The following is a 12,510-nucleotide window of genomic DNA, read 5'->3' on the forward strand; positions in this document are numbered from 1 at the left end:
TTCCCTGGCCTTCTGCCTGTGCTGTTCTGCCATTGCTTACTGATGTTCCACCGAAATGAACAGAACATTAGGACATGTTTTATATTGGGCAATAGGAAGAATTCTGCACTTTGGGGTGTTTTGAATTGTTCAGTATCCATAAAAACGACAGCTGGAAAAAGACATTAGTGCTAGAAAAAGAATGTATCGTTTGAAGATGACTTTAACCTTATAAATATTTTCTTCTTTCAATATTTAATTGCAAGGGATTGTTTCAGGTATTCTATGAGTTAATTTAGCAAGGATGGATATTATCCCTCTTCTTCATGTGAGGAAGCTGAAGCTTGGAAAATTAAATTATGATTTACTTAAAATAATTCTGCTAACATGGCACATGAATGCAGGTCTCCTGAGTCCACAGTCATTGCTTTTTATATTATACTATAGCTGTCTCTCAATCTTAGAAGCACAGCTTAAGATTAGAGAATAATGCTGCTCATGGCTGTTTGTTTGTTGTTTGTTGTCTGTTCCTCACTGGAAGGTAAGATCCCGGGGTTAGGGATTTTGACCATATTGTTTGCCACTCCAGTATCAGGGTGTAAGAAGATTGCCTGGCACATAATAAGTGCTTAAAAAGTATTTGCTTTCAGGGAACTTGGGTGGTTCAGTCGGTTAAGTGCCCAACTCTCTATTTCAATCTTGGCTCAGGTCATGATCTCACAGTTCATGAGTTCCAGCCCTTCCCTGGGCTCTATCTACACTGATGGCACGAAGCCTGTTTGGGATTCTATCTATTCTTCTCTCTGCCCCTCCCCCACTTGTGCGCTCTGTCTAAACAAACAAACAAACAAACTTTAAAACTTTAAGCAAAAAGTATTTGTTCTCTGGCACTTCATGTTCTAGGACAGTTTCAGATGTAGGCCTTCAGGTGTGATGAGCTGCATGCTGACCTTCGTCAAGGGGATGACTGAAGGCGGGCTCACAAACTAGTCCTCAGCCTAAGAGTGCGGTACTCTGGTACGATACTCAAAACTATGTGACGTTAGCCAGAGAGTGATGAAAGAGACACGCCACTAAAAAGCAGCTCAGAGTAGTTAAAGAGCTTACGTAAACTGCAGGGGGTATAATATCAGAAGATGAGGTTGGGTCTTCTAAGGCTAAGGTCAGTGAAGGTTTCTGGAATGTGTTGGCATCTATGGTGGTGGAGAACGAAGGCATATGGTACCTTCTTGCTTGCATTTTTATAGCTATGGCTGGGCAGAGCTATGGTTAGCAATAACAGTTGCAGAATAATTTGGAAAATGTGTCTTTAGGTGCAGGTATCCAAAATCATAAGTTTTTATTACTTACATTTCTAAGAGCCCCTTGAAGTTTTTTATTTGCTTGATCTGCTTCCCCTACCACCCCAGTGTATGTATATATGACTTTCTAAGTTTTCAGCTTCCTTAGTACACTTTTGAACTTACACTAGAATTTCTCATCATTATAACAGTTAATGCTTCTTAGAGTGATAATTTGAAAGGAACACTTACCAATTTAAAAATAATTGACAAATTAGGGGCACCTGGATGGCTTAGTCAGTTAAGCGTCCAACTGTTGATGTAGGCTCAGGTTGATCTTGATCTCCAGGTCTGTGAGTTTGAGCAGGTCTGTGGGATCTGCACTGAGAGGAGGAGTCTTCTTGGGATTTTGTCTCCCTCTCTCTCTGCCCCTCCCCCATTCGTACTCTAAATCTCCCTCTCAAAAATAAATAAACATTTAAAAAATAAAATAAAAAATAAAAATAACTGGCAAGTTAAAAACTAAAAATTTGTTTTATAAGTTCACTGATCTTTTAACTTTGACTAGTGCAATTTTTTTTTTTTTCATTTTTACATGCCAGCTATGGAATAAATACACTGCCAAGAAAAAAGGCAGAAATTATTTTTCACTTTTAAACATTACTTATTACATAATCAGATTAGCAAACACCTACTTATTTGATTTCCTGAAAGAAGTAACCACAACATATTACTGGCTGAATGTTTATATTTCTTCAGCAGGAAATTATTTCTGAGAAAAGGAAATCTTTCAAATGTTGGGGTTTGTTGTTGTTGTTAAAAGCCACTTCAAAATTAAATGACATATTATCCTTCCTTAGAAAGTGACAGTTGTGATCTGTAAAAAAATAGTCATTATTGGGGCGCCTGGGTGGCTCAGTCGGTTGGGCGGCCGACTTCGGCTCAGGTCATGATCTCGCGGTCTGTGAGTTTGAGCCCCGGGTCAGGCTCTGAGCCATCAGCACAGTTTCTGAGCCTGTTTCGGATTCTGTGTCTCCCTCTCTCTCTGACCCTACCCCGTTCATGCTTTGTCTCTATCTGTCTCAAAAATAAATAAACGTTAAAAAAAATAGTCATTATTAAAATAAGATAATATTAAAATCAGTGATAAGGATTGGGAGAGCCAAATCTGGTAGTATCCATGGATCCATTTTCCAAAGTGTACAGATAGAGCACATGAAATGTTAGAGAAATTAAGAGTCCAAACTAACCAGGTAGAGAAAAGTAAAACTAAAAGCAGAGACTGAATGAAGTGTAACATCACAGTGACCAGGTACCCACTTCTCGGGCTTCTGGAGGCTGAAACCCATCAATGAGGAGACACTGCTTGATTGCTTTATGTTTATTTGCTGATCATCCTTAACTGATAAATAGGTTCCATATTACTATGCCAGTAACTTACAATTTAAAGTCTTCAAGGAGGCTGCTATTAAATGCTCTCACACTAACAGGACCTGCCACAGGTTTTCTAACCCCATAAACACTAAAACACTAAACCTAATAGAGTCTGGAGGGAACTACTGATCAAAGGCTGGTGAAATGGGTTGAGAAACATAATTTGTCATCAAAAGCAAACTTGTCAAACTGAAGGCAGATCTGGAGGTGGTTCATGAATCTACTCTCATGGCCTCACTACACAAAAGCCTGACTTATACCAGTAGTTCTCCATTGTGACAAGTTTGCCAACCATGTGATTTCAGGCAGACATTTTCACTTGTCATAATTGTGGAGGAACTGCGACTAGCTAGAGGCCAGGGATATTGCTGAACATCCTACGACTCACAAGGATATTCCCACTACAATAAAGAATTATCCAGCCCCAAACATCAGTAGTGCTGATGTTGAGAAACCCTGATCTATACTAACTAGAGAATTGGACAGAGGTCTCTCTACTGTATTGTCCTCTCCTTTCCCACCTTTATTTATCCTTTTTAAAGTTTATTTATTTATTTTGAAAGAGAGAGAGAGAGAGAGAGAGAGAGAGCGCGCGCCAGTGTGAATGGGGGAGGGGCAGAGAGAGAGGGAGATCGAGAATCCCAAGCAGGCTCCATGCTGTCAGTGCAGAGCCCGACATGGAGCCCCGACTCACAAACCGTGAGACCATGACCCGAGCTGAAATCAAGAGTTGGATGCTTAACTGATTGAGCACCCAGGCACCCCCTACCCACCTTTATTTTAAAAATAATGTCATCGTTTGTCCAAATAAAGTATTTCTTGAAACAGAAAGCTGAAAATGCACAGAAGTCTTGGAACATCACTAGCACTGGCTCCTATTATTACTCTTTGAGATGGCTCTTAAGGCTTTTAAACATAACTTTAAGACTCTGAAGAATACAATTTAAAAAACACTGCTCTCTGACATGGCTACCACTGTTCTAGCACCCCTAAATAACTGGAAAAGAAGAAGAGGGGCTCCTTATAGTGGTATTTTTGTGGGCCCCATGTATAATACCCTTGGGCAGAGATAGGAATAATTTTGGTAAAACCGTCTGCCAGGAATATCAATTGTCATGGTATCCTTTGGTGTTTGGCATCATGAGCATATGAGGAAGTCTCACCTCAGTGAAGGAGAGCTACGCTATAGACATGATCTCTAAGGACAGCTGCATGCATTCTGGTGTGGTTGAGGAACAGTTGGGAATAGAAAATCCAAGCAACATCCAAGTGCAGAGTGAGTGGAGACAATGGACATTTCACCTTCTGTGGTAGCAAGCACAAGGTTTAGATAGACTTTACTTTATTGGAGAATTAATTAAAGAGCTAAAATTTATTAAGTATTTACTATGTGACAGGTGTTAGTAAAATTCTTACCTTAATCGCCTTTTAATCCTTATATGCTCCTGAAATTTGAAAAATTATATTAAAGATGATGTAAAAAAAATCATTGTCAACCATAAAAAAAAGGAATGAAGATGAGCTTGCCCTAAATATATTAAAAGCTTTAAGAATAAAGAAATTAAAGCATGCAGTGACCCAGCAATACATAATATAGAGACACCAGAAATAAGCTAAAAAAAAGGAGTGAATTTATAATGATAAATTTGGGATTTAAAGTTAGTCAAGAAAAAATGGATTATTTTGAAAAATACTGGTGCAAATGAATACTTACTTGAGAAAAATTTTTATTAAATTTCTGTATCATTCTTTATATCAAAGTAAATCTCAAATGGACAAAAACGTACATCTAAAAAATGACCACAATCGTGTCAGAAGAAAATTTAAAAGTAATTACTATCTTGAAGTGGGAAAGTCTTTCCGTCATGAAGTACAACAGCTATGAATAAAAGCACCATTGAACCTGACTACTCAACACTTAAGTCCTTTTGCACAAGAAAACTTACCCTAGAAAACCAAATCACAATAAACTGGGAAAAACATTTGCATCACATATATCAGAAAAAAAAAATGAGTTCTTCAGTATATCCCAAACTTTTCCAAATCAATTAGAAAATAAAGAACATAAAAAAAATAACATCAAACTAATAGGCAAAACCTAAAAAGATAGTAAAGGTATTAGATAAATATACAAAAATAAGCTTAAACTCACTTCAAATGAAAGAAATACAACTTAAAATTGCAATGGAATACAAATATTTACCTATCAGAGAATCAGATATTGAAAAGATTGCTAGTACCTATTACCAATGGGGGGGGGGGGAGAGATGCACTTTGGTGTTCACTTTAGGGTTATGAACTGGTGCAACATTTTGGAATGTCAATTGGATAATATCTCTCAATGTTTAGACACACCTGCCTTTTGATCCAACAGTTCCGTGTTCAGGAATTCCTCCTACATATATGTTCGCTTCATTGCACATAATACATGGAAAAAAATGTTAACAAAATCATAGTTGGTGACAACAGATACTTAAACATCATCGATACCAGAGTGGTTGAAAACATCATGGTACATCCATACACTGGAAAAACATGCAGTTTTCAGAAAGACTGAAATATGTTCACGCCCATTGACTCTTCATTTTGTTTAAATGCCTAAAACAATAGGTTTACTATTAAATAGGCTCTTAGTAAATATTTGTTGAAGCAAGTGGATGACCCTATTCTATGTGTAGAGCAACAGGGAACTACATAGAGTGATGATCCAAGTATTATAAAAAAAAAAAAAAGCCACATACGCATGCATGCATCCATGCGTGCACGCATGCATGCACTCACAGAATTTTCTGGAGAAACAAACTGTCAGCAGTAATATCTTTTCTGCAGTGGAATAAGTATCAGGAAGCAGGGCTGGACGTAGGGTGAGGTGAATAAGGTACCCAGGTACAAATTTGAGGAAGTAGCCTGAGATGGTCTCCTTAAATTGTGTGTTAGTTATCTCACTTGTCTTACCCTATCCCTGACCTGTGAGGAAGGAACTTTACTTTTATCTATGTTTTCAATTCTGTTTGAATTATTTCCTATGTGAATGCAACTGTAATTTTGTAATTAGCAAGAGGAATAAACAAGAAAAAAAAGCTTCACAAAATTAGAATTAATTGGGATTTCATGGTATAAGAGGACAGAGGGTGATATTGAAACATTTTAAAAATAGAGCTAAGAATAATTGTCATAAATGTTGCTACAAAACTAACTTTAATTTTAAATGAATATTATTAACAATAACCAAGCTTTATGCCACCAGATTACACTAATAAACACTGAAAAATGTTGGGAGTGGTAATGAGATGGCTACTTGTTTATCAGACAAATAAAAACAGAAATAAAGCAGGGTTGATATTTTGAGTTTCAGGAAAAAAATAGGATTCAAGTTTTAAGAAAAAGGAAGTCGAAGGTTCTTTTCCTTTAGTAAAGATACAATCCATGCTGACAATACCCATGGAGAATAGCAAAAGAGGAATTTCAAAATCAATTAAGCAAAAATTGTTAGATTTACAAGCATTAAAACTGTTTTTGGTAAAAAAAAAAAAAAAAAGTCTTGGTCATATCTTTGTTAGCCTTTGATGGTCCAAAACACATGCATTCATACATATGTACATACATACATGAATTTATGTATAAAACAAGAAATACAGGTCTTGGATAATATGTTATTAAAGCTTAAACACATATTAAAATAAATAACATGCAGGTTTTTTTCAACCATCTGTGGAACATTAAATTAAAAAAAAATAAAGCTAACTGTAAGCTAAGTTACAAGAAAATAAGAATAAAATCCTCAAAATAGGGACTGTAAAGGCAAGGTTCTTTGGCAATAATGCAATAAAATTAGAAATCATGCTCAAAGCATAGATAAAAGTAAATATGTTTACTTTGAAATTACAACAAAAACCAGCAAAAATTTTAGGCTAGAGGCAAATGCAAATAGTGCAAATATGGAATATGTATAAAATAAGAAAAATGAGAACAATAATTCTCAAAATTTGTCTATTGTGGCCAACGGTGTTCTCAGAAGGAAAAATTTTGTGTTAACGGGTTTTGTTATTTTTAAGAAGCAGAAATAAAAATAAATGACTAATTACATTTCAAAATTTGGGGAAAAACAATAAAACACGCATTGAAAAAGGCATGAAGAAGGATCTGATGAAAAATAAAAATAGAAACAAAATTAATGCAAAACAGAATCTGAATCAATTCAAAAGCAAATGGTAGGTACTTTAAAACCAAATCTCTTATAATTAAGAGAAAAGGTATAATTAAGATAAAAGGTATTTTAAAATCACAAAAAAGTACACAGGGAATATATTATAAATTCTGTACCATTCTATGAAAACATATGAAAAGATTTCAATGAGGTAGATTATTTTTCTGAGAAAAACTTAACATTCAAAATTGGCTCAATAAATAATAAAAAGTAATTTTTATTTCTCTAATAAAAAGTAATCAAAATTTTGTCTTCTGAAAAGCTTTGAGCCATGTGGTTTTACTGTTGAGAGTTATGTCAAACTTTAATAAAAAGATAATCCAGATATTTACATAAAAACTTTTCTGAAATATGGAAAAATCCAAATTAACTTTGTTTTTTTTTTTTTTTTAAATCTGTTAAAGATAGTGTTTTTTAAAAAAGTGTATTACTTTAAGGGAATGAAGACAGAAGCCATAGACTGGGAAGAAATATATGCAGAACAAATATCTGATAAAGGCCTCGTGTCCATAATTTATAAGGAACTCTTAAAACTCGATAATAAGAAAACAGGGGGAAAAAGAGAAGAGAGGGAAATAAACCACAAAAGACTCTTAAAGATAGAGAACAAACTGAGGGCTGATGGAAGTTGGCGGGTGGGGGATGGGCTAAATGGGTGATGGGTACTAAGGAGGGCACTTGTGATGAGCTCTGGGTGTTGTACGTAAGTGATGAATTACTGAATTCTACTTCTGAAACAAATATTGCACTATATGTTAACTAAATAAAATATAAATAAAAAAATAAATTAAAAAAAGACAATAAAAAAAAACTGTGCAAAATATCTGAACAGATAGTTTACCAAAAAGATATACAGATGGAAAATAAGCATGTGAAAAGATGCTCGACATCAGATGTTGTTAGGGAATTTCAGATTAAAACAACAATAAGATAACATTACACACCAAGTACAATGGCTAAATTTCAAAACACTGACAACACCAAATGTTGTGAAGTATGTAGGACAATAGGAGCTGTCATTCACTGCTGGTTGTGTAGCCACTTTGGGAGACAGTTTGACAGTTTCTCACAAAGCTAAACAGTCTTAAAACCATATGATCCAGCAATCATATTCCTAGATATTTACTCAAATGAGTTGAAAACCGATGTTCACACAAAAACCTGAGCATGGATGCTTATAGAAGTTTTACTCAAAATTGTCAAAACTTGGGAGCAGCTAAGGTATCCTTTGATTGGTGTATTGATAAACTGTGGTACATCCATCCAATGGGATATTTTCAGTGATAAAAAAGACATGAGCTCTCAGGTCATCAAAAGAATGGAGGAAACTTATATGCATATTGCTAAGTTAGAGAAGCCAATTTGAAAAGGCTGTATGCTGTATGATTCCATAAATGACATTCTGGAAAAGGCAAAACTACAGACAGTAAAAAGGTAGGTGGTTGTCAGAGATTAAAGGAGGTAGAGGGGGAGAGATGAGTAAGTGGGGGGCACAGAGGATATTTAGGGCTCCTGGTAGACACAAAATAGTATGTATTTATCGAAACACATAGAACTGAACAACACAAAGAGTGATCCCTAATGTAAACCATGGACTCCAGTTAGTAATTTTTCAATATTGATTAATCAATTGTAATTCATATAGCACACTAATGCAGGATACCAATAACAGTGGAAACTAAGTATGGAGAAAGGAGGTATATGGAAACTATATTTTTCAGGTCAAATTTTCTGTAAATCTAATACATCTAAGAAAATAAAGTCTATTAATTTCAAAAAAATTTATAAAATTCAATAGCCAATGTCCATAAATAAATTAGAAAAGAAGGAAAAATAAAACAACTATATATATATATAGAAAGCGTTTTCATAAACAGAATTGCAAAAGTCTCAAATAATAAATGAGTAAACCAATTTGGACAGTTTATTGAAGAAGCCACTCAAGAAGAATTTTTTACCTGGAATGTATCTCAAAATTTATACATGCAGCATATCATCTAATTTTATTTTATTTATAAAAATAATTTCAATTAATGGCAAAACTTCATTTGGAAGGAAACACTGATGTCCATTTCTGGTTAAGTCTCAAAACAAAATTGGGAATAGGAGTATATTTCCATCCAATATTAAAATATTAATATTAAACAAGAGTCAACATCATACTTAATGGTTTCTAATAAAGTGTGTTTATAGTACTAGTTTCAAGAGATTTAATAGTACATATTTCTTCCCAGCTCATAATCCCTCTTTCTCTAGAAACAGGCCCTTGAGGAACAGGGATGGACCTCTAGGTGTTATGACTACCTTCTGACCTGACCACTGCTGATTGATCCAGAGATAGACACCTGACCTTCCTGAGGCTGATTAAGTTTGCTCTCCTGACAGACAGAGACTGGGAAGTAGTTGTAACTCAGCTTTATAACTGGAAGTGTGTGCTAGTTAGACTTCCAGAATTCCTTTTTATTTTTCTTTCCTGAGTCTTGATTTTCAACTCTGTTGGATTCTAGTACATTCTTCTTTCTGTTTAAATGTGTGAGATGTTTTTGTGTGCGTGTGGCTTGCAAACAACAAAAAACCTCAAGTAATACAGACACTAATAGGTGTTTTATGGTGAAAATGGGGGGATGTTGATTAGTGGACAATTTGGGAACTTAGATTAAACAAACCGAAATCTCTTTATTTTGGAACTTCTCAGAGTCAATAATAGGTCACTTTTTCAATCACAGAATTTTTCTTGGAAGAAGATACTTTTAAAAGACTAGTATGCTATGGAACATACTTAGGACAATACTTCCCAAGTGGTATTCCCAATAAATCAGCAGCAGCATCTCATGACAGTATGATTCCAGAAAGTCTTGGCCAATTCATGTAGCATCTACAACAATCTATTGGTAGCTGAGGGGAAAATCCATTCACAATAGCAGCTGCAACAGGAACAATAAAATCATAAGATCCCTCAGATTCCTTTTTATTCCAAACTAATGGATTTCTTGAGGGAAGCACTTATTTGTTGTTATGCCCCTAGAAATGTATCTGGGTCGCACTTGGTCCTTCATAAACAAATGAGTATATATTTCCTTTTAATTTCCTTGAGATTAAGAAAGTTTATGGTTACTATCTGTGGTTGAAAGCATATTATTCTGGGAGCTACAATAACATTGAAGAAGTCGGTCATATATCAGGTAGCTTTGATTATGTAATTGTTTATCCCAGACAATTGTGTTATAAAACAGGAAGCATACAAAGAGAATATTCATCCTATTGCTACTGCTGCTTTGTCTTCTGTTGTCACCACCAGTGAAAAGGGGAGAAATGAATTGCTGCTCTATGATTGAGTACCTGAGCATCCCAGACTTCTCCCTTTCCTCTCTCCCACACTCTCTGCTCCATTCAACTGGATGGATTGCTGTGTCCCAGAATTACCTGCTTTTCTGAAGATTCTCATTCATTCACAAGGTTACATAGTGGCTGTAATTGTGGGGAATATATTCTGTACAGTCTGACCATTTTAGATTTTAAATTTTAATAGGGGCTGGGCTCCTGAGTAAAGCTGGGTCAAGTGTCCCTTCTCTGGGCTTCTGGACTTGGGGAAAAGAGAGAGGAGAAGGGAGGGAAGGGATGAGGGAGGGAGAGAGGGAGACAGGGAGGAAAAGAGGGAGACAAATGAAGGAAAGGAGGGAGGAAGGAGAGGAGAGGAGAGGAGGAGAGAGGAGAGGAGAGGAGAGGAGAGGAGAGGAGAGGAGAGGAGAGGGAAGGGAAGGGAAGGGAAGGAAAGGAAAGGAAAGATGGAAGGAAGTTGTGTGTCTGTTGAAAGGCAGTTCTGTTGGAAGAGAAAAATGATGCACTGAGGAACACAATAATGAGATAGAGCAGTAGTTCCCATAGTTTTCAACTTTGATTATGATTATATGATTTTTCCTAGGATTCAGACATATTCCTTTCTTTAGCTCTGGGAGACACCTCCATGTTTTTATAACAAAGATTCAAATTGGATTTCTGTCACTTGCAAGCAGAGTCTTGGATAATACACTTAAACTGTCATTTGGAGAAAATTACACTTAACTTACAAAGCTATTCTATTCAGCTGAGGGAGTCTATAAATAGATTAGAAAAACAGCAAGGGAAATCATAGATGTTTTGGATTTTGAAGAGACCTTCAAGAGCCAGAATCTGGAGAGATAAAGTGATTTGGCCAATTACCATCATCAGTTTGCCAAATAGTCTGGTTCTTAATGCTCTTTACTTTTTATTGCATTGCTCAATTTCTTGTTTCATTTCCTTTTGGTCGGCTTGCTCATTCTTTGGTCCTGTGTCTTTGGCGCACTGCTCTTCTGCTGATTCTCACATACATTTCACATATTCCCTTTCTTTGGCCCTGCATTTCACTGTTAGTGTCAGGTTAAATTACTTTCTTAGTGTATCCTGTACTCAAACATAACAGTTCTCTAATTGTTCTCTATTCTTTACTGGGTTTAAGTCACCTTAATGAGCTTCCATGAAGGGAATTTCTAGTCTCCAATAATTGCATTAATTTGACGTTAGAACTGTGACCTCAGAGCAAAATAAGACATGAGAAATATACTCGATACAGTCAGATGCCACTTAAATATTTATAGGTGTTGTGACTCTGCTGATAGAAAGAATATGAAAACAATGCAAAAACAGAATGAAACCTTACATAGATTCACTGAATTTCAGTTGACCTGGGTGGATGCTGCAAACTCAAAGCAGACTGTAAAATCAGGTACAACAATATGTGAATCCAAGGCTCTTTTACAGCAAGGCAACCCACATTTGAAAGGCATGACATTGGAACCCTCGGAGGTCTAGACGTGGCTTAGCATTGGCTGAAAGGGTCTAATCATGAGAAAAATATCCTGGATATTTTTGGTCTACATCCCAAGGTAAGGGGTGAATCGTAGCCCTACAGAATTCATGGTTGAGGTCTTATCCCCCAGCCCCTCAGAATGCGACTGTACTTTGAGACAGCCTTTGAAAGAGATAAATTAAGATGGGGTCATTAGGGTGGACTCTAATCCAATCTGGTGTTCTCATAAGACGAAATTTTGCTATGTGAACAGACACCAGAGATACCTGCACAGATGAGACCATGAGAAGAAATAGCAAGAAAGATGCCATCTGCAAGTAAAGAGAGAGGCCTCAGCATAAATCAAACCTGCTGACACCTTAATCTTCGTTCCAGTCTCTGGAAATTTAAGAAAATAAATTTATGTTGTTTCAACCACCCAATCTCTGGTATTTTGTTAAGGCAGCCCTAGCAAATGAACACATCCCATAATCCAACTCAAATCTCCATGCAGTACTTACTAGAAGTAAATTCAGTTCAGAAGCTAATGTAAAAAATTATTTGTGATGAAATAATTGATTTTTTAGAGTCTTAAACCTTGGGATTAATGATAGGAATAGTCTGCAAATATATTAAGTATTTTAAATATTTTATAAATACCCATACTTAAAAATATTTAAAATAGTTAAAACATTTATGAAACACTGGCATATACTCTCCAATTTAAATTGTGATTTTGAATAATTAATTTAGACATGATTTCAATTAAGTTTTATAAATTTACAAACCATACTGAAACTTTT

At 35.7% G+C, this 12,510-nt stretch overlaps 1 protein-coding gene across 1 annotated transcript in view; it reads right to left on the reverse strand.

Moving 5' to 3' along the window:
- Positions 1-393: 393 nt before the first annotated feature.
- The window catches only part of CFAP299 (cilia and flagella associated protein 299), a 615,622-nt gene continuing 603,505 nt past the window's right edge, over positions 394-12,510 (reverse strand). The window contains exons 6-7 of the mRNA XM_042936098.1: positions 4,110-4,138; positions 394-1,637 (exon numbers count right to left, since the gene is read on the reverse strand). Coding sequence (XP_042792032.1) covers positions 1,553-1,637; positions 4,110-4,138 — 114 coding nt within the window. The 3' untranslated portion in view covers positions 394-1,552. The remainder of the gene's footprint in view (positions 1,638-4,109; positions 4,139-12,510) is intronic.

Source organism: Panthera leo, chromosome B1 (assembly GCF_018350215.1).
Source record: "Panthera leo isolate Ple1 chromosome B1, P.leo_Ple1_pat1.1, whole genome shotgun sequence".
In the NCBI taxonomy this organism is placed as follows: domain Eukaryota; kingdom Metazoa; phylum Chordata; class Mammalia; order Carnivora; family Felidae; genus Panthera; species Panthera leo.